Below are 22,978 nucleotides of genomic sequence, written 5' to 3' on the forward strand. Positions count from 1 at the left end.
GCTGAGCATCCAGGTGAGATTATGACGCAGTTCCCGTCCTCGAGGAGCTTACTGTCCAGTGGGGGCAACAGACTTGTCAATGGCCACTCTCATCCTAGGCCGTGGGTGCAGTGGAGGAAGCTGGTGCAGGAGAGAGGGGGCAGTTTTCTTTTGGTCTGGCCTAATTTTTCATTTTTACATTATTTCTACTGGGCTGGTTTCGGCTGTTGCTACTTTTATAACGAAGAAAGGCACACAAAGAAAACCATTTACCCAAAGCAGAAATAACATGCGATTTGATGTCAAGTTTGCAAAGGCGATAAAGACAGGGCTGCCTGGTGACCACAATGCTCCTATTTTTCAAGAGGGTACAAGTGCTGTAGCTTTCCTAATAATATCCTCATAATTTTCTCAATAGCAGGATTAGTATTAAGTCCCAGGGGAAAGTTGCAAGAGCCCATTTTCTCAAGTTATTTAAAAGTCAGACTTGACAGACTCCCCCCATTTATACCACAGTATGAACCTGGGGACCAGACGTTTAAGGTGGCGAGGACACGCATGTACGGGGCTGCTGGGGGCAATGCCTCAGATGATTCTTGAAAAGTTAATTTAAAATTAGAAGTCATAGGCAATATATTGGGCTGAAAGAGGTTTAAAAAGCTAGACTTGAACGCATCAGAAGGCATGGGGAATATATCTGACAGTTCAGTTCAACTTGAATTTTAAATCAATATTTTAAAATATTTTTATTATACTATGCTTGAAGTCTGCAAAGCTTTTAAGGTATGGTAACTGTTTTTTAAAAACGCTTTAAAGGCTCTTAATTAAAATGTTTCTTTTTAGTGATTTTTTTTGCAGGCGCTTATGAGTGATTTGTTGCCACTTTACTAAAGAAGCAAGGATCTGTAAGCTTTTAGAGGTTGTTCCTTTCTTTTCTTTTATTCTTATCACAGAATTTTAGCAATTGTTAGGTGCTCAGATATCACATCTCAAAATCTGGTTTTCACTACAAAACCGAGAAGTTTAAATGGGATTTAAATTGTCAAAAAAACTGGCAGACGGAATACCGTGCTGTGCGAGGGTAGCTGCTGAGACGGGTCTCCAGCCAGGCTGGCTCGGCTCCCCTGTGTTCCCAGCGCTGGGCCTTCCCGCCTGAGAGCAGCGGGCGAACAGGCCAGCCCCGCCGGCACGAAACAATAGGTCACAGCCCACCACTGCGCTCCCCAGAAGCAGTTTGGGGCCCAAACCCAGCTCTGTCTTTCAGCTTTCAAGCTATATTCAGCCGCCACTCCAATAACATGCCTGCCACGTCACTATCTCTTTTTTTTTTTCCTTCTTAAAAGGAAAGGAAAAAATTTAGTGAAAAAAAGCTGTAAAACCTCTCAGGAGGGCCTCAGACCTCGAGCCCCGTGAGTAACAGCAGGTGGCCGATCCTCTCCCCACGGCTGAGTCTGAGCCGCATCATTTGCACACCGTGGGAGCGGGACGCGCCCCTTGGCTTCCCCAAGTTCTGCTCTAGCTCCATCTGCTAGTGCGCAGAGGAAGGGCGATACACCCCTGCATGCAGAGTGCTCAGCGCCGGGGGCGTGGAGAGCCCAAGGCATGGGAAGTGCGGGGATCAGGACCCCTGCGAATGGGCCACCTCTTTGGGGCTGAGATCCCGGGTGTTCCGTAGACTCCTCGGTGCGTTCTTTATGTGGGTTAAGTCCAACACACAATAAGGAAACTATGTCAGTGGCAAGTCCAGACAAGAAGGGCAGAGATTCGTGATTTCCTAGGTATCAGCTGAATCCTGATAACTAGACAAGTGAGAACAGGAGCAAGGGACTTCCTTCTTTTTCTTGAGACCTGGAAGTCAGGGGAGACCTCTCTGAAAAAGTGGCCTTGAAGTCCCAGTGTGGAACAAGAGGACTGTTAGGTGGAAGACAAGGTGAGGTGACTCATAGCTGGTTGGGGGGTCAGACAGATCTCTCCATTCCCGCTTCAGTGTTTTCTTTATTGCATCAAACTGCCTCTCTCAGTCTCTTCTTGCAATTTCCAGAAAATATTGCCGATAGAGTACGGATACATCAAACTGTAATAAGGATCACAGGGAACCATGTTCGATCATTAAAGAAACATTGAATTATTGCTATGTGCAAGGTTCTGTGCTGCGTGTCTAAGTACCCAGCATCTTCCAGCTAAACCATGTCTCCTTTGAGCTAAGGGCCTCCCTGTCAGATCTGAAACCCCAGTGTCATTTTTTACTCCTCCTTGTCTCATTTCCCCCTCTTCCTGCTATCCTTACTCACTGTACATGACCGTGGTCGCAGCCTTTAACTTGGCTCCCTGCCTCTGGGCTTGACACTGGGCACTAGGAAGGTAACCGGAATTCAAAATGTAGGCTACAATCTTGGCTAAGTGTTTAAGACTCTATCCTGAATTCTTATTTTTTATTTTAAGATTTTTTAAAAATTTATTTGAGAGACAGTGAGAGAGAGCACGAGCAGGGGGAGGAGGAAGAGGGAGAAGCAGACTCCCTGCTGAGCCAGGAGCCCGATGCGGGTCTCGATCTCAGGATCATGACCCGAGGCAAAGGCAGACACTTAACCGACTGAGCTGTTTATTTCTAAATAATCAGTGGAAAACACCTGGGATTCTATCGCCTAGAAATAACCAATACCAACCACTACTAGGAGTTTGTAAATCTCTATATACTTCCCATAACTTTTAAAAATGAAATGATATCATATGCGTAATTTAAAATCCTTTATACATACACCATGAGCATTTTCACGAAAATAAACTATATCCACATTATTTTAATGGATGCATTATTATATATATTGTATCACTATTGCTTTAGTCAATCTTTCATTGATTTATCTTTATATTGCTACTAATGTTTTACTCTTATAAACATTATAGTAAATTATAAAATGCACAGATTTTGTACATTTCTTGGAGTGTTTTCATCAAATAAAGTCTCATATAGGAAGTTGCTGGATCAAAAAGGTATTTAAGACTTTTGGTGAATATTGTCAAATTGCCCTCTGGAAATTTTATACCAATTTCACTCCCCAAAGTAGCCTGTAAATGGCTCTCTTCCTACCTCTCAACTGCTTATTGATATCCTTTACTATCACTGCCAACCTGCTGGCTGACAGATGATCTCATTGTATTACTTTGTATTTCCTTGAATACTAATGAAATTGAACATCTTTTGCAGATTTTAGGCTATTTCTATTTCTTGAGTTGTTCCCTCATGCCCTATAACTATTCTTTATTGATTTATCTTATTTGCCTGTATTAACTCTGTCATACACACGTTATGAACATCTTCCCACTTGATGCTCGTGTTTTCGGATTAGTGTAATGGAAACTGTCACACCTTTATTTACAATTTCTGAACTTAGTTCTTTTCGTAGAAAGGCTTTTCCTATTTCCACACTAGCAAATATTCATCTATATTTTATTCCAGTATTTTCAAAGTTCCATTTATTATATTAAAATCAGATTGATATTGAATTTGTGTTGATATAAGATTTAGGGCAAAAAAAAAGTATGTGTATGGTGAAGTTTGCTCTAATTGGTTGATAAATCCATCATTTCCCCACTGATCTGAAATGCTGATATTATCACTCACTAACCTCACACATAAGTAAACTACTGACGATCTTTGAGGTGGGGCGATTAGAAGTAAAAACACAGAGAGGTCCAGGTAGGAAGTAATATTAAGGGTAGTAATAGGAATGAAAGGAAGGGGGTTAATGCAAGAAGTCTTGCATTAATGCATAAAGAAATATGGGATACATCTTGTCTCCTCTTTGAAATGTGAAGGTAATAAGGAGAGGCCAAGAGTAACAGAAATTTTTTTGAGCCAGGTAACTGGGCAAAAGGTCCATGCACAAAACTGTGAAAAGCAGAAGTTGGTTGTGATATAGAAGATGGTGATTATTTGATCATTAAGATTTTGAGCTTGTTGTCCCCACGGAGCATCCCTGTGATGATAACGATGATGATGATGGTGGTGGTGATGGTGATGGTGGTGATGATGATGATGGTGATGATGACAGTGGTGATGGTGGTGGTGGTGATGATGGTGGTGGTGGTGGTGGTGGTGATGATGGTGGTGGTGGTGATGATGATGGTGGTGATGGTGGTGGTGGTGATGATGGTGGTGGTGATGATGATGATGGTGATGATGACAGTGGTGATGGTGGTGGTGGCGGTGGTGGTGGTGGTGGTGATGGTGGTGGTGTGTGTGTGCATGTGGGAGAGAGTGAGAAGGAGAGGAGAAGGGTGAGGGAAAGAGAGTAGATTAACCCAAAATGCAGCTTTTATTGAGCACCTACTGTATTTCATAGGCAATATGGCAATTTCCCAGACGGTTCATCAGCACTTGAAAGATTTTGCTCTCTTCCTCAGAGAAGTAGAGCAACAGCAAGCGCCGCCACAGAGTCTGAGAAATGGCATATCAGCTGCTCCCTAGACCTCCCTCCTGGGCAGCCTTAGAGCCTCACTGTCTCAGGTCCCTGCTCACCCTCCACCTGGTGTGAGAGAACAGGTGGAATCCGCATCCCGGCAGCCTTCATGGAAGGTCGAGAGCCCTGGAGAGAAAATGGTAGGGGAAGAGGCTTCTGCAGAATGGGACCTCTGGGGCTGTTTCCTTGAAACTTCTTCCAGGCCTGCTGCTAGTCCAAGCAGCAGCCAAGGGCAAGGAGCAAGGAGCAAGTGAGTGAGAGCCCCACCACTGCCCACCCACACAGCCTGGCCTCTAACCCACAGCTCACCTCAAGCTGCTCTTCCAGAAACTGGCGTGCAGCCAGAGCAGCTCAGGGCAGTCACAGTCGTGGGCCTGAGAATGCTGCCTTCCACAAAGGGGGCCATCACAAGTCAAAGAGGAGTTCCTAGTGGCCCAATTTGGAACGTCAGATGTCTGTTCTATGGGAACATGTGAGCTGGAGGGGTCCGGGATCAAGGAAATGTCAGTGGAGATTCATTATGAATTAAGAAGACTTTCATGGTCTGTTCCCACATGCAATTGTGTGTCCATGGACAGGGTGTCCACGTTCCAAGTCACTGACTTTAGAACAGACATTAGGACTGAGGCCCCTGGAAATTGGAAATGGGCTGTACTAAGTTTTCCAGTCAAGTAGATGAAAGAAAAAACATCCATTATTGGAGACATTGCAAACTTCCATACTCGGTAGAGACATTTCGTTAGGTAAGAACTTTCCAAATACTTGCTTCAAATCAACATTTCTTAAAGTTGAACACAAGTCAGAAGTGGGAGTCTGGTTATTAAAGATAAAAGCTATTTATACTTTTAAATGTTTAAAATCCGCCTTAGCATACCCTCTACAATTTGATCCCAGAGTAACCCTGTAAGAGATGATTTTCCCCATTTTCTAGACGAAAGCTAAGACTGGGATGGTCCAACCCCCTTGATCGATACTATGGTTCAGAACAGACCTGGGGCTCAAGTGAGGACCTTGTATTCCATCTCCCTTCTCCTCCTTTCTACCCCACCAGCAATTCTACAGGCTTTGAAGCTCTGCTTTTTGAGACAATTTTTTTTAAAGATTTTATTTATTTATTTATTTATTTATTTATTTAATTTATTTATTTATTTATTTGAGTGAGAGAGAGAGCACGCAAGCGGGGGCAGAGGGAGAGGGAGAAGCAAGCTCCCCTGCTGAGCAGGGAGCCTGATGTGGGCCTTGACCCCAGGACCCTGAGATCATGACCTGAGCCAAAGGCAGACGATTAACCCACTGAGCCACCCAGGTACCCCAAGACCACATTTTTTTTAAATAAAAAAAGGACTCAGCATGATTTATTTTGCTTGTTTGGCATGCAGGCGTGTGTCACATATTCCCAAATGTGAACTTACAGGTGTGATCAGAAGTGCATTATGGGTTTAGTGAAGTGACCACACAGGCAGAGCCTCTTTCTGATAAATTCAACAACTTGATGTCCTGGGAACATGACGGGACCAGGATGGCAAAGCTTAGCCGACAGCGTTTCAACAGCTAATCATTAAAGCAGAACAGAGTGCTGTATTCTTAAAGCCCATGGTGTTATTTTGTGCCTATGAACACTTTAGGAATTCTCTGTGATTCGTGGTAAATATAAAAAGGAAAGATAGTCCAATGTTCGTGGAAGATATTTTAACATTTTTTTAATAAAAATTACTCCCCTCAACATAAATAACATTAATTAGAGTTTCTTTTCAAGTTGCTACATTATAACTACATTAATTTTACCACTAATTTTACATGACTACATTAGTAATTTGACCATTACTCTATTACTTTCACTACTAATTGAAACTCTGCATCCGAAAGATAGTTCTAAGGACAGCTCCTCGCTAGTTTTGCTAAGGCAGGTGAGAAGTAAGGATACTATTTATGACACCAGCTTTCAGATGAACTAAGAGGTGACAGGGAGAAGGACAGTTAAAAAGGGGGTTCAGAGGAAAGACCCCACAGATGGAATAAAAGTCTGTGGGAAACCCATAAAGGACATGAGGGGCTCTCCCTACTCCTGCCCACGTGTGAGAAACCTACGGGAGGGCAGCACGCCGGGCTGGGGTGACCCAGAGCGGGGCTGGAGAGTGCAGGCTGGCCGTTCTATTCCTTCTCCTACCATGTCCCAGGTGACCAGCAAGAGGGATTGACCGGAAGGAGGGGGCAGAAGATGCAGGTCGGTAGGTGTCTAGGTGCCACAGCCACGCAAAGACAGTGAGCTCCTGGAATAAAACCTTTTCTTTCAGGACACAGAATCAAACCTGCTGGGAACTGTTTGTTAGGACAGGCCAGCTGTTGCAATGGTATAAGAGATAATTGTTTGATTTTAAAAATAAAGATTACCTTCTCTTCGCTGCAATTTGCATGATCTTACCAGAGACGGAAGTTCTAGTTCTTTTTAAAATGTTTGTATTTTTACAGCAAAAAAAAAAAAAAGAAAAAAAAAAGAGGAGCTTGAAAGACTAGGGCTAAATCTGTCCCCTTCCCAGGAGCCTCAACTCCCCAAGTTCTGACATCAGTGGCTCCCTGTCTCGCTGGTGGATGAGCCGCTTAACTGTAGGCAGGCAGGAGCCAGTCCTGAGCACTGGTTTAACTCTCCAAAGAAGGCTCGAATTGTACATCCAGGACACAGCTGAATATTTGGGGGCACACACTTGAGGTTTTAAAATTCTTAAGTTTTTGAAATACTTACTATACATCAAATAAGACAAAAGAAAATGAATAGTATTTGCCTTCTCATGTTTCCTTTTTCGTGGTCAATATAAAAAAAAAATCCTTTTGGCCTGTTTCTAAGCATGGCAAATCAGTAGCACACCAAATGAGGAGAAATAAAGACGTTTAAATGTAAGCCAGTTAAGAATTCAGCATTTATATGCAAATGAGTATTATTTTATAGTAATACATTTTATTTATGTTTTAATTACATATTACATTTGTTAACGGAAACTGTCTATGTGGTGAATGTGTCAGAAGACATCCATTTTTAGGATTACCGTGAGGAAAATGGATTTATATATTTTTATATGTGAGAGCAGTTTTATTCTTTTCACTTTCAATGAAATGTTAGACTGAAAATCCAATAAAGGTAAAACATTTTTATTTTGGTAACACTACATATTAAGATATTTGTTTATTTGGGGCTGAAAAATTAGTATAATTAATATGAGTATTGACGGAAACAGCCTCGCTTTGTAAGTGAACAAAGATGCATGCCCGTGTCGGTTCCTCATGTGGCTTAACTATGGCCATTTTAATACCACGCACATGTATAGCATGCTACCTATATTTTTTAATGTCAGTAATTGATTGGATTCCGCACCTGAGACTTTTCTTACCAGAAGGCCCAAATCAGGGAGATAAAGTTATAAGACTAAGGAGCCCCAGTGGGAAAGGAAATAGAAAATATTATCTCACATCAGCCAATTCAGACCCTTCCTCATAACTAACTCTTTGTTTTTTAGGTCTTTGGGAAATTTACGAAAACATAGACTTAAATCCTTCATAATCTATGAATACAATATTCTTAATTTTCTACTCTGTTTTATAGAAAATCAAGGAAGCACATTGAACAAAGTCCACAAATTCAACACCTGGGAAGCCATTACAGAGAAAGCATTATGACATATTGTCTTCAGTTTTCTCTAAAAAGACCCAAAGAACTGATGAAATTTAGACCAAGTATTCATTTGCCAAGAGACATATATTAAAACATATGATATCTACTTACTATTTTTTTCTCTTTCTAAACTAAACAGACATGGAACCAGTCCCAAAAATATTTAAGACATGGGGATGGCGTGGGGCACCTGGGTGGCTCACTTAGTTAAGTGTCCTCTTGATTTCGGCTCAGGTCATGATCTCAAGGTCATGGGATGTGGCCCTGCATCAGCTCTGAGCTGAGTGTGGAGCCTGCTTAGGATTCTCTCTCTCCTCCTGCCTCTGCCCCCCCCAACCGTCTTGTGCTTTCTCTCTCAAAAAAAAAAAAAAAAAAAAAAAAAGAGAGAGAGAGAGGGAGAGAGAGAGAGAGAGAGGGAGAGAAACGTGTATGGCTTTTTATTGAAAACATAAATTTCTTATCTGAGTGTTGGTACGCGCTCATTTTCTTTATCTCGACTCACAACAACCTATTCCTATAGTAACGGTCCCTCGCCTGTCATGGTCCGTTGTCAGCTCTAGCTATTACTGTCTTCCCAAGAGACCAACTTCCCTGATGCGTCTCCTTCACTGGCCAGTTTGTGTTGCATTCGTGTGTCTTCCTGCCTTAAACATGTTAGCCTCCCTTGTGGCACTTGGGTGGTGCAGTCAGTAGGGCCACCAATTCCTGGTTTTGGTGCAGGTCGTGGTCTCTGGGTCATGAGATGGAGTCCCACATTGGGCTCCATGCTCAGTGCAGAGTCTGCTTGGGACTCTCTCTCCCTCTGCTTCTCTGCCCCTCCCTCCTCCCTGCTCTGCCTCTCTCTCTCTAAAATAAATAAATAAATCTTTAAAAAATGGAAAAAAAGATGTTAGTCACCCTGGAGGGGCATATTGAAAAATGGTGTTCCTGCCATGATTGCAGTAACTTCCTCCCCTCTGTTACTTCCCAACCACAGGGCCATGGGTGGGCACCATGTCCACCCATCCATTGGAATCAGGAATAAATATAGAAGAATTCAGTTTGGTTCAGAAGACAATTATGATGTTTCTGTTCTGTGCCAGGAACCTTTGTAGGTGTTGGGGTGCAAGGTGAACAGATAATCTTTTTAATCTCCTGCTTCCATAATCTGTCTCTAATTATCCTTCAGCATTATCCTACCCACCTTGCTCGCTCCTCTCGTGTTTGCTATCTCTGCAAGCTCTCGTAGGTCCTGGCCTTGCTTCACACCTTTCCTCACTTTGTTCTTTAATCCTGGTAATACCTTTCTTTTGAATCACGGCCAACACCCCACCCCCAAGCATTCTGGAATAGAGCCTACGATTTCAGTCTCCAGGAAGGCTGTCGGAGCTAAGTAAAAGACGTTCTAAGCGTTTAACCACTTTTATTCTTCTAAAGTACTACATCAGGAGCAGCGAGGAAACAAAAGATGCCCCATGTTATCCGAAGGGTTAACCTGGGGGCAACAGGAGCCCCTTAGCTTCTTGATTAATTTTAAATTTCTATGTAATTGAGTGGTGAGATACGTTCTTAGCTATTTTTGTAAAAAATTCAAAACAATAATCACATTTGAAAACAACTTAGAATATCTAATGGTTTATGGCAGCTTTGTGCATCTTCAGAATTATTTTGGATGAAGTATTAAAACTGACACTTGGAAAGACCTAGAATGCTCATATTCTTGCCCAAATAAAAGAAAAAAAATTAAAAGATTTTTCTCGCTCCTATCCTCCACAACAGCAAGAACTTACAGATTTATATAGATCTCTAAGAAAGTGGGACAGTCAGATCTGTGAAAATAGAAATAAAGAACATGGAAAAGTATTTCTCTAGATCATTCAGATTATTTCAGGCAATAATTTCCTTTCTCAGAAACATGCATACTCTGGCCTGGTTCTCTTAGGAGACTCTCCCTCTTTCCCTTTCTTGAGGTCAGGTAGGACCCCGCCCTCCGCCCTCCGCACCACACTGCACTGCGGCTGTGCTTTCCAGAGCCCGGAGAAATTAAGCCCCGGCTGCTGAATAAATAACCACTTTTAGCATCTCTGAAAGCAGCCTAAACCTTATCACTTCTAATTAAACAAACAAAACCCCCCCACATTTCACTGATTCGTAGTTTTTCTGTTCTTTCCTCCCCTTATTCTTGCTATAATACTATTACTTCTACTGTTCATTTTAAACACGCAGTATTTCAACTACGTTTAGATTAAATAAGTTTTCACGATCTGGTCTTGAAACTTAACTACCATCTATTGTAATATGTTATGAAGAAATACGTTTCAAGACTAACAAGTGATTTGCTGCAATATAGGCCGTTTTAAGCTAGAAAATGCTTCTAATAACACAGTCAGTCATGTGTGGGTTTTGTACTCAGGTTCAAAAATTTATAGTTTCACCCAGAATGTTGCTTTTTGAGGATCTTTCCAGATTTAGAGCTCATATTATTACCTAATTGGTAGTAAGCCACTTCATTGTCAACATAGGAAGGGTGTAGCTCTTAACTGTGTAGCTTGTAAATCGATTCTGATTAGTCCACGGTAATTGGTTGGATTCAATATCACCATGTCAAGCAAGTGGCCCGGTACTTTTGGTCTCTAAAAAAATCCGAGCTGGCTTGGCTGCATGGCAACGGGCCTGCAAAATTTCAACCATGTTGGTTACCCCGTGTCAGCATAGCCTACTTTCCCAAAGCTACGTTCTGACAACTCGCTCACTATGGCTCTTTGCCCTCCAGCATCTTTCTCAGGGTGTCCTTTACTTCCGTGTTCCTCAGGGTATAGATCAGAGGGTTGAGCAGGGGAATTACAAGACTATAAAACACAGAGACCACTTTGTTGTACTTCCACGAATCCCCTGCTTTGGGTTGCTGCAGGTACATGAAAAACAACGTCCCGTAGAAGATGATGACCACAGTGAGGTGGGAGGCGCAGGTGGAAAACGCCTTGCACTTGCCTTCGGAAGACTGGATTTTTATAATGGAAAAGAGGATGCAAACGTAGGAGATAAGGACTGTCAGGAGGGATCCAGTGAGATTCACTGCTGAGAAGATCAAGAGCTGCTTTTCTTTGTTGCCGGTGTCGGAGCAGGAGAGGGCCAGGAGAGGGGGGTCAGCACAGTAGAAGTGGTGGATGATGTTGGAGTCGCAGAAGGACAACTGGAAGGTCAGAACTGTTTGTATTACAGAGTTGAGGAAGCCGTAGGTGTAGACCCCTATCACCAGCTCCTTGCAGACCCGCTGGGTCATAATGGCTGTGTAGATCAGGGGGTTGCAGATAGCCATGTAGCGGTCATAGGCCATCGTGGCCAAGAGGAAGCATTCGGTGGTGGCGAAAGCACTGGAGAAGTACAGCTGGGCAAAGCAGCCTGAAAAGGAGATGGTTTTTTTCTTCACCAATAAATTTTGCAGCATCTTGGGCCCAATGGAAGATGAGTAACAGACATCGATGAATGCCAGGTGGCTGAGGAAATAATACATGGGGGTGTGGAGCTTCAAATCCACCTTGATGAGCAGAATCATGCCAAGGTTTCCCACCAAGGTGATGAGATAAATGACCAGGAACACCGCAAAGAGGGGCAGCTGGAGCTCCGGACGGTCTGTGAATCCCATAAGGACAAATTCTGTCACTGTGGTCCGATTGCCTCTTGCCATTTTGTTCTCTCTCTTGTTGGAAAAAGAAGAAATATGGCTTCAAAATGATTGGACTAAAAATAAAAGCTTCTTACCTCTTTGTTCCAGTGCCAGATAACGGAAATTTGGCTTCACGATCCCAACGGTTCAAGAATGTCATGAGCCACGGGGCTTTATTCTGCCGAAACAGACTCAGAGAAGTCGGAGCCCATTCATTTTCTCTTTTGATGGAGACTGACCAATTGACCTCCAAGTAAGTTGCACCCAGTTACACACCCAGCAAGACTGTACGAGAATGCTGGTTTTCCCACAAACCCGAAATCTTACCAAATTTTAAGCCTTTGCCACCATGATGGTGAATATTGGGCAACGCATGTTGTCTTTTTAAAAATGATGAATAGGGGTTATTAGCTTTTTTTCAAACAATTATCTGCATGTGTATTTCTTTTTCACTTCGGTTCGGTCCTCTTGCTAATTTTCCTATTAGCATTTTCTTAGCTTTTTATTTACGGGGCCTCTTTGTTTATTCAGGAAATCAGCCATTGTTTGATACATGTGTTGCAAATTATTTCTTAGTTTGTCACTCAACATTGGTGTGGTATTTTTTTCCTTTGTGCTGCACAGTAAATTTTAAAGGGTTTGGCATCAACTTTATCAATCTTCTTTTTGAATTCTGATCTTTGTGACATAGTTAGATAAGCTTTCCTTAATTGAAAATGATGTTTAAAATTATCTCTTGCTCTATTCCTGGATTTACCGGATTTAATTTTTCATTACAATCTTTGCTCTATCTGGAGTTTAATTTTGACATAAAGAATGAGGTAGTCAACTTTTTTCACTTATTTATCCAAAGAGCTAGCCAGGTGTTCTAATGCCATTTGTTGGTGAAACAATTTTCCAGCTGATTTTGTTGATTTGAAACTCCAGCCTTATCATATAGTAAAACATTCATAAGTCCTTGGGTCAATTTCTGATTTGTTTTCTTTGTAGTGTCTTCTAGAACAAGGACCAAACATTTAAATACAGTACTATAGAACTGATTTTGATATCGGGTAACAAAATTTCTCGCTATTCTCACATGTATATTTTCCAGATGAACTTTGGCATTATTTTATCAAGTTCCAAAAAAAAAAAAATAATCCTGTTTTCACTTAGAATGCTATTGCGTTGAATTGGTTTGTTAATTTGCTGAGAATTGACAGCTTTACAATCAAACTTCTGTAAGGTATGTACGCCATTTATCAATGACTTTCCTAAACAGTTTTAAAGTTCTCTTTAAACTTACAGATAAACATCCTATATGTTTCTTTGAAGTCTATTTACAAATGTTGTATCTTTTTGTAACGATTGTAAAGGAAGTTTTTTCATTTTGTGGTTTAATTAAGGACTGTTTATATATAGAAAAGCTATTGATTTTTATAAATTAATTTTATAACTATCTTCTTTACTATAGTTTCCTATGATTTAAAAATAGTTCTTAGTCGATTCTTTTGGGTTTTTCATATACAGATTCATAGAACATGAAAAAGATATGAACTTCTTCCCTCACTTCTGTATAGGATCTCTCATTCCTTCCTCTTTTCACCTTGTATTGGCTCGTCCTTCCTGAGTAGTATTAAAAATAGTGACAAAGGTGGCAATTTTTACCTTTTTTTTTTTAAGATTTTATTTATTTACTTGACAGAAAGAGCAAGAGAGCACAAGCAGGGGAAGCAGTAGAGGCAGAGGGAGAAGCAGGCTCCTTGCTGAGCAGGGAGCCCAATGTGGGGCTCGATCCCAGGACCCTGGGATCAAATTTTTACCTTTCAGCCTCTTAAAGCGTGCTCCGAAAGCCCCAGGGGACTCTCAGGCACACAGATGACAGAACGGCCGGTGCAGCGGAACTGATGTTTGAGAAAGACAAGGCTTTAAAGAACCGCACGTATTTGGTGTGGTTAAAACACAGGCTCCCTAGAAGCAAGCCTGCCTTTGACACTGGCAGGGCCCAGGGCAAGAATAACAAATGGGGGCCTACATATCTGTGCCTTAATAAGTAAACGTTAAAAGTAAAGATAACGATTAATAAGATGTACTCTAGCCCTCCTCCTCGACAAGTACACCTTTACAATAACCTGGAAGGCGGAATCCTTGTCGTTCCATGCTGGAAGGAGGTGGTGAGAGAACCTGCCTCTAGCCCACGCTTGTGGCTGCACGCATGTGAACGTGCCAGCCCCCATGCTTGCATCTGTTCACACCCCTGCAAAGAGCCATCCCTTGGCTTCTCTTAAGCCCTAAGTATGGGGACATCATCAGCACTGTGACTTACCCTTCTAAGGGCGATCTGGGAAAGAGACTCTTGTAGACTCTGAGAGCCATCTGGGCATGGGATTTTAGGGTCTTGGTACCTGGAAGATGGTCTAGAAAGGAAGGATAGGATGAGCCAGGGGGTGGGGGGCACATCTCTTTGGCCTTGTCCCATGGAGTGTGGTACAGTAGGAAGAGGCCCAGAATTGCCCTAAAGAATGTGGCCAAGGCAGGCTCCCTTTTGTTTGGCTGTAAGGACAGTACTGCCTATAAGTAAATGCACGTCTGGGCTAGATAATTGAGGGCCTCACCCATTTTGAGGAGTTTGGTCTGCATCCTGTAGGAAGTAGGCAGCCTTTGGAATGAACTGAGATGGTCATGGAAAATAGAAAGAACCTCAAAAAGTGAAAGATGGATTCAAGGAAGGCATTTTAGCAAGGGACAGTTGAGCAAATGTTGAGACAGAGCAGCTCAGAGCATGTCTGGGGACTGTGAGCATCCTTTCTGTTACGAGCAAGTACATCTGAAAGACAGGAGTGAGAAGCAAACTGGATGGGGGTGGGGTGCCATATTGTAGAGCTTCCCGTGTGAGGGAGATTTTAATAACTAGATCAGTAGTGAATGTGGACCCATTAAACATCAGAGCAGAATGACTTGACTGGAGCTGGGCTTCCAGGGAGTTCCTTTGGGAGCGTGTGCAGAGTAGACTGAAGGGAGGGAGAGAGCCGTCAGTAGGGACACCAGCGAGGATGGTAAGAAGGAGAGAGACCCCAAAGGCAGAGTCTGTGCTGCTTGGCAATCGACCGAGATTCAAGTTTTAAGTCTGAGAGACCAGGATAATGTTAACCTGAGAATTGATAGTTTAATTAAATTTTACCTTCTCTTTCTCTTTCCTAAGGATCTGACAGAATTTAAATACACACACACACATGCACCAATAAAGTTGAGGACATAATGAAGGGAAGAAGAAGCAGATTTCCCACTGTATTTATAACAAGTCACTGTGAGGTAGTGCTTTCATAGAAAGAGAAAGTCTGGGCTAGGAGTGGAGCAGGAGGGAAGGGGGCTGAATTCAGTCTGAGCGGTGCTGGATGGCTACCACACAGGCGCAGATAGCAATATTGACGTGGGAGCCATTAATGGGCAGAAGATGGCAGAAGCTGTGGGAATCCATGAGACCATTCAGGGACAGAGAAATAGGAAACAGCAAGGGTTCAAGGATAGATCTTCGGGAAAATTATATCTTTAAGGTCTGGGGAGAGGAGCAGTCGTCACAGGTGCCCTAAGACGTCCAGGCTAGCTCATATCAGGACATGGTAAGGAACTGTTTAAGTACGGGCGTTTCTAACACTCCTGGCTTATTTAGGATAGACATGCCCTATTTTGCTGTGGTCTTATTTCTCTCAGTAATTGCTTAAAGCAAAACCGAACATTGAGACCTTCAGGAGTCGCACATAAACAATCTTATGCAGTAAAATGTTTGTTGTTCTGGATTCTGTGCCATCTAAAGGCAAGAAGACATTCTTTCTTATTTATTTCTAAAATGGGTCAAAACTCCCTGCCTCCATTCAAAATATAATGGTTCTCACTTCAACTGTGATGCAGAACAAGTTAGTAACTCTAGAAGGACCCAAAGAGCCAATGGACTGACTCTAGCTGTATCGATCAGCTCTTGCACGACAGAATACTTTTCCTATGTTAGTATCATTGACATAATTGCACATTTGCCAATTCAGTTCCTGGTTAATGCATTCGAATTTCTAGATTTTTTTAAAATTTCTTTTTGAAGAGCAAAATATTAATTCATCATTTATCCTATGGAAATGCTTTTTTTTTTTTTTGATTCAAAAATCTTCTAATTGAATGCTGTTTCTTAACAGTTTTCAACCCAGTATGTACTCTGATTTTCTTCATGGGAAATTTAGTTTGAGGCTTACTGATAATATTAATGTTTAGTCTGTTAGTTCTTAGAATATAGCTAGACCTGATGACAAATTCCAGGAAAAACAAAATAATAAATTTCTCATAACAAATATTTGACTTGTAATTTTCTATCTAAGAGAAAACTTATAGTCCCTTTAAAAAATAAAATAGCATTCTGATTAACGACTCTCAAACTTAGTGATAATAACCAGTGATTATTTAAATACTTTTAACATGCCAAGATTCATTCATTCTACTTTATACATTATTTTATTTAGTACATAATTATCACTTCCCCTATTTTCTTAATGAGGAAACTGAGGCACAGAAATATTCAGTAGTTTTTTCCAAATTCACAAAGTAGAGAAAGTAGATGAGCCAGGATGTGAAACCGAGTAGGATGATTCTAGAGTCTTCAGCCTAAACTACACTGCCTCCCCCTTATGATTTCTTTATGATACAATTTATGTATATATATTAATATCTATTTATTTGCGAATTTAGATTCCTATGAGAAAATCTAAAATGAGTTCAGTCATGCTTCTTCTTCGTTTGTTCAGGCACTTGAAAATCTACTGTGTTTAACTAATATAGTCAATGTTTGGTAGTTGGGAGTATTGGTTTGTGTTTTGCCATTCACAGTTTGAACAAGTCCAACGACTTTGTTGACTAACCTAAGAACTCTTCTTGACCCCCGGGAAGGGAGGGGCACACGAACTACTTTGAGAATCTGGTAAAAATGAAGTATGTGTTTCGGGGAAAGTCTCACTCACACAAATTCTGCATACGATTTCAGAGGCTTCCTGAGCTTATCAGGCCCATGCTACGGTTTCCTAAGAGAACAGCACACTGACAAAAAACCCCAGCTTTTCCAAGTAAGAGTCACTCAACCCTTCCCCATTTGCTTCTCTGATGGAAGCAAAGCATACCTGTCCTAAAGCCCTGTCCTCGTCACAGCCCCAGCCCTGAACCCCTTCTCTCGACTGCCTTGTAGCTTTCATCATGGCAGCCTTGGAAATGAATAAAACTTACCAAGCACCTATCAGGCAGTCAGTCAGGATTTCCAACGTTCTGGAAGCGTCCACTTCGAGTATTTCCAGTGAGACAAACAGACTTCGTCATGCCTGACTGGAAGACTTGGTTTCTGTGTTCCATCCCGACAAACCTGTGAGTATTTATAAAACGTCATGAGTCTGTTATCTCTTGTTATTTCAGAGCTTCCTGGGTACCAAGGGAACACTATATACAGAGTTTCTAGGAGATACTTTACATTTGATTCAAGCCACCTTGGGGAATAAAATCCCTGAATCATCCTGGTAGCTAATGATGACAGGACTCGCATTCTGATGCTTTGGTGCAGGCACTCGGGAAGATTCTCAAGTACACAGCCTTCGGTGTGATACTCGGAACTGTCTTCATGCCCCTAGCAGGGCATGTGCAGTGAGTGGCCTTGAAGTTGTGGCTGGGGAGGGTGCCCAGGGAATGTTTTCTAGGGGACAGGGTGAGGTCATACAAAGATTATATGACTAGGATGCACATATGGGACATTTTCATTTGCAAAGAAAAGGTGGCCTTGGCTAGCATATTTATCACAACAGACAATGAAAGAGCAGTCTTCATTTTTCCTATGGCTATATATTTCCTGTTTGACCAAATGAAGGAATAAAATCATATTCAAAGCCAGGTCAGGAACTAAATGTTCTAATGGTTCCATAGGCCTCCTTCCCTTTCTCTCTCCGTTCCCCATTTCCCTCCAGACTGAAATTGGGGCAATCGGTACACCGGATGTGGCTAGGGACAGTTCTCCAGTTTTTGGAACCTGGCCCTCTAAGTCATTAATGAAGTGACATGGCACATCCCATAAAGCATCACTGCAAAGCACACTTCCCTCAATGTCGGCCTTCAAAGCAAGCCAGAGCTAAGGCGAGAACAGTCTCCAACCGGAAAGCGCATTTGCTGTCTCTCTGCATTTCCCAAGTTCATTAATTCACACCAAACAGGAGGAAGCTGGGAGAGAAATGTGCTTGTGTCAGACCTAGAGACATGGTTCCAGTGGCCTTTTCCAGTCAACTTTGCCAATTTAAATAACTTGTAGCAGGTAAATGTATGACTTTTCATTCTGCTTAGAGGAGAGAATTTGTAGGCAATAGCATAGAGTGAAATGTAGGTTTGATTTGCTGAGTCAAAGAAGTCCATGGTTTTGCAAATGCCATATCTGACCGCAAGCAGGTTACCCTGACACCAAGCAACAGGACTTCTATTTTGAGAGTCCCTAGGACTATAGGCCTATCGAGAGGGCTGGAGTAAGGCACAGAGGCAGAGTCAGCTGAACTACTGCCTTTTCTGTCACATCTTGTGTCCAGTCCCAGGCCAAATGATAATCAATGTGCTTTTTATCAGGAATTGGTTTTTCTATGGAATTCTAATTCTCAAATGAGCCAATTATAGGAATTACATATCTGGGGGAGAGAAGGGGGGACAGCTAGGCCTCTTAAAGGCTGTTCTTGCAGAAAGCAGGTGACACTTACATCTTGTCTGAGCAAGTGCCCAGCAGGGGAAAGGTGAGGAGAGAAACTGATACCAACAAAGCTGAGGGAAACCAGCCATGGCAGTTTGGGGCCAGAACTTACACTGTGCCCCCTTTCCCACAACTGGGAAAGAAGTTCTAGATCTAGGAGTCTCAGATAGTCACCAGCGAGATTCTGAAGGGGAAGGTATCAAGAAGAATCTCTGGGTCATGAGATTTAATTGCAATTTTTAGGAAGGACCTGAATTGAAGGAAGGTACACAAATGATTCATGCATTCAGCTGGGGCCAAACTTTAAGAGCGAACATTCTCTGGGGATGCAAGAGTCTTGGTAATGTTAACGCCTGCAGGCAGTGACTAGTAGTAAAGGTGTCAGAGGCATAACTCAAAACCGCTAATACTTTGTTCTCCTACAACCAGGAACTCATACAGGTGTGATGATTCCCTGGCTGAACTGTGAGTTGCTGGGTGCTCTGAATTACCATGTTTGCCTTGGAGCGGCTGTCGCATTTGGTCTGAGACTTAATTATACATTTAGATTTTCCTTGGTGGAAAGTCCCCATATTAACAGTGTGGAGTAAGTTAAGCAACTGGGAATGTTCACTTATACTTCTGTCCTAATGTTACCAAAATTTAAATAGGCCCGGAAGAAATGTGGGTGTTATCATCTGAGTGGAAAAGTTCAACCTTCAGAGTAAAGAAAGGCTTCTTCACTCTTGTATTTACTGTCCTTGTATTTGTGAGTCATGCCCATGCCGTGACTTCCCATTAAATGGTTTCGTTACCTGGCTTGAGGAAGGCCTCTTTATGATCTGAGAAGAGAGACAATTTGGGCTGTGATTATACTGGGGATATTGTAATTCAGATGCCTGATTGATGGCATCTGTCCGTGACTGATTTGAATGACATCAACATATTGACCTGTAGGATTTGTTCAGGAAGGTGTACAAGAGAAAATCATTTTGCAATAAAATGATACACCTAGTACTTGGAAATTAAAATTAATTTGATGTGTATTTTCCTTCAGATAGCAAAGCCTGCAGATGAAGTAACTCAGGATTTTTGCTGTTGACTACGTAAGCTCAAAATAAACAAGGTATGTTACAAACCTGAGAAACGAATGCCGTCTGTATTTACCACCCAAAGACCCCCCCCAGAGTGCAACAGAGAAAAAAGGAGTGGTATAAAGAAAATTTTTATTTGAGAAAACAATAAACAACCACTAAATAAAATTTCTAATATGGATGGTTACTTTTGTTTTATGTAAAACATTTTGATTTTCTGCATTTGACAAATAATTATTTTTGTAATTCATAGTATCCCTGTTTCTAAGGCCATGCGACACCAGTTCAGTTTGATTATTAACAGCAAGAACTGCTTTCCTTTGAAGTACGTTCAACGGTCTTTATCTCTGGCGCTGTCTCTGGGAAATTCCTTCCCTAACAATGCCTTGAGGTGTGTGACAGGGGATTCGGCATGCTCGTGGCCAGGGTCACCCCGTCCGAGTCAGGACAAGGCTTGAGCCAGTTTGTTTTGGAATTTCAAACAAGAAAGTTGGATAGACCCAGGAATGAGAAGTGGAAAATGTAGCTAAAAAAGGTTTCAGAGAGGAGAATCATTGGGACTAAAGCCAGGTTGGGGGAGATGAAAACAGTCCTAATAGCACTAGGGATCTTTACAGAGACACTAAAAAAAAAAAAAAAAAAAAAAAAAGGCTGGTTCTCTGTTGATCAGAATCCCTAATATCGAAGAGCTAGAGTCTGAGGGACTCCATAAGACAAGAGATGGATGATGGTCCAGTCAGCAAGCAGCAGGAGAGAGGCTACCATTACATGTGCCCTTGAACTCAAGGGAGTCCTGGCCAGCAAGTTATTTTGGATTTCTTTACACACCACTATTGCATAGCTCACAAGGTGACCAATGGACATGGATTCGCCATAGGATACTCTGGCCAGGAGACAATCATCCCTGGTGAGCAGAGCACGTAAGAAATGAATCTGTATAAAGGTGCCCATGGCGACATCGGTTGTGCTCTGAACAGGAGATGGTGCAGTATGCAGAAAGACAGCGCCCCCTGCAGACTAAAATGTGCATGAGACAAGGGAAATTGCAACCAAATTGGGGTATCAGAATTGTCTCCTGTTTCCGTGCCAGGATGACGACATTGAATACTAAGAAAAACACAAAGAGGGACCTCTGATGTTCTTGGTCTTCTGGGAACTCATGGAGGAGGTGTTTGGGTCTGGTGCACCGAATTTTTTCATTTTGTTTGTTCTTGAATTTTTTTTCTTCTGGATGACGGTGGGAAGTGAGAAAATAGCAGACATTGAGGAAAACAATGAATAATCAGAGGGACTGAGATTAGATGTAAATAGCTTTGCTTCAGCACAGTTCTGGTGTCAGTTCCATACGGAGAACTCCCAAATTGTTAATGTGTACAAACAGTGAACATGATTTTTTTTTTTTAAATGACATTGCTCCTATGGATTTTCTCTTGTGCTATTTTCTCTCGCTCCTTCCTTGAATTACACCACTACAGACATGCCTTCTGGTAACACTCCACCTACGTTAGAGAACAACTGTAGCAATTGATTTCTGAAGAATAAAAACGTCTGGGTAAAAGGATGGTCTAAAATGTTCAATGGAAGGAATTCTGATGCTATATCATGCTTTGATCTTTATCTAAGAAGATATTAAAATATCAGCTACCCAGTTTAGTACGTGAAAAAAGTCACACACCAAGTTATATCATCATAAAATTTCAAATCCTAAAAACTTTACAGAGAGAGAGAGAGAGATTTTTAAAACGGTATTAGAAAACCATCAACACACCTCACAACAGCTATGCTCAAAACCGGAAGACAATCCATTGGTTCAAAATGCCAATGTAAAAGTATTTATTTCCAGCCAAGAATTCTATAACTAGCCAAATCATTACTCAGTTGTGAAAGATAGAATAAATATATTTTCAAACTCAAAAAGAAGAAGATATCACTGGCATGGCACTGTTGACATCTTCATATGACTTAAAGCATGATGGTAAGATGGATAAAGATTGAATGAATCAGATAATAAGATGCTGGCATTTGGTACTCCACATATATCCTCTCCCCCATGGACAGGCACTCCAAGAGCTCACCGTGTGTTCACTGCTGGACGGAACCCTCACATCCTTTTCTTTCCTACTGCTTTCAGTACCAATTTATGTGAAAAAATGCCCTTTATTGACCAACTGAATACCTAGAACTATAGCACTAAATAGCTAATTCTTGCTTCAAATGTTACATATTCTCCTTGTATGTTACACACATGCCCTGTTACATACTCAGCTCCATGATGGTCTCCAGCCATTCTATTTCCAGAATTATTTTGTCTTATTCACAAACACATGCAGTTAAGTCAGAAGACCTTTGTGCTTCAGTCCATGTACTTAGTTATGCTCAATTTCAAATTCCTTTTTAGCACATTTCATATTGCTTTTGAATTTGTTTTTGTACTATTATTATGTGTTTGGATACTCCTCCCCTGAGTACTTAATTTGTAAATGTACGAGCTTAAAATACACTTTGTGTGTAACTTGAAAAGAAAAAAATTGAAATATTCATCCCCTTAACTATTAGAGAACTCAGCTGAGAAAAGCAATCTGATAAAACAGGACAGAACAGGACATCTGTGATGATGGAACGTGAAAATGTCGATAATTGTTTTACTGTACAACGACCTAGCAAAAGATTCGGTATCTTTCTGGCCATGGGTTATTTCTACAAAGGTCATCTTTTTATAGGAGTTTAAAAATGCCTTCTTTAGCCTCATTTATGCTCTCCTAGCTTCACTGTAAGTCAGATTCTATTTGCTTGAAACCTACATCCTACCCTTCCTAGAATCTTTCTCATCTCTCACTTAGTCGACATGTGTACATTTGCCAGAATGCAGCTGACGTGGGAGATTATTTTCAAGCCTATGTTGATTCCTGAATGAAACCTGCCCAGATGGCCCCTCTCGGTGGTGGGGCAAGCTTCAGATTCTGACAGTACTTACCAGTCATCCATAAAGCCGTTAACAGAGATTTTAGAATTTTTATTAAAGATGCCAGGTTTGTTTAATTTCAAAGAGCCAGGGAGTTTCAGGCCGCAAAGTGGGAGAAGATGAATTTCTCCAGTAATTTCTGTTTGAATGTGTGTGTGTGTGTATATATATATATATATATATATATATATATATATATATGGTTAAGAATGTGTATATATATATATATATATACATATACATATATATATATAGAGAGAGAGAGAGTTAAGAATTAATGACATCCCCTGTTGGTCTAATGCCCCTGTTATCTGGGGGAGGTGCCGAGCCTTGCAGATGTATTACCTTGAGCGGTTGGGGAGACAGAGACAGGCAGAGACAGTGTCTCACCTACCAGGTCTCTGGGGCTAGTCTTCAGTTCTGCACCTCAGCTTCAGTTCCAGATAGAGGAGATGTGAATCCCTGAA

The 22,978-nt window shown here is 41.6% G+C and overlaps 1 protein-coding gene across 2 annotated transcripts in view; it reads right to left on the minus strand.

Moving 5' to 3' along the window:
* LOC123782766 (olfactory receptor 5M5-like) overlaps positions 1-22,978 on the minus strand; it is a 128,812-nt gene that overhangs the window by 16,546 nt on the left and 89,288 nt on the right. The window contains exons 3-4 of one of the 2 annotated variants that reach the window (XM_045783074.2): positions 16,991-17,123; positions 8,511-11,785 (exon numbers count right to left, since the gene is read on the minus strand). In XM_045783074.2, the coding sequence (XP_045639030.2) occupies positions 10,838-11,773 (936 nt within the window). In that variant the 5' untranslated portion in view covers positions 11,774-11,785; positions 16,991-17,123 and the 3' untranslated portion in view covers positions 8,511-10,837. Of the gene's footprint in view, positions 1-8,510; positions 11,786-16,990; positions 17,124-22,978 lie in introns of those variants that run through there. The other variant, XR_015726915.1, reaches the window with a different exon arrangement.

The sequence above is a fragment of the Ursus americanus genome, chromosome 16 (genome assembly GCF_024610735.1).
Source record: "Ursus americanus isolate L20-20 chromosome 16, mUrsAme1.1.p, whole genome shotgun sequence".
Taxonomy (NCBI): Eukaryota; Metazoa; Chordata; class Mammalia; order Carnivora; family Ursidae; genus Ursus; species Ursus americanus.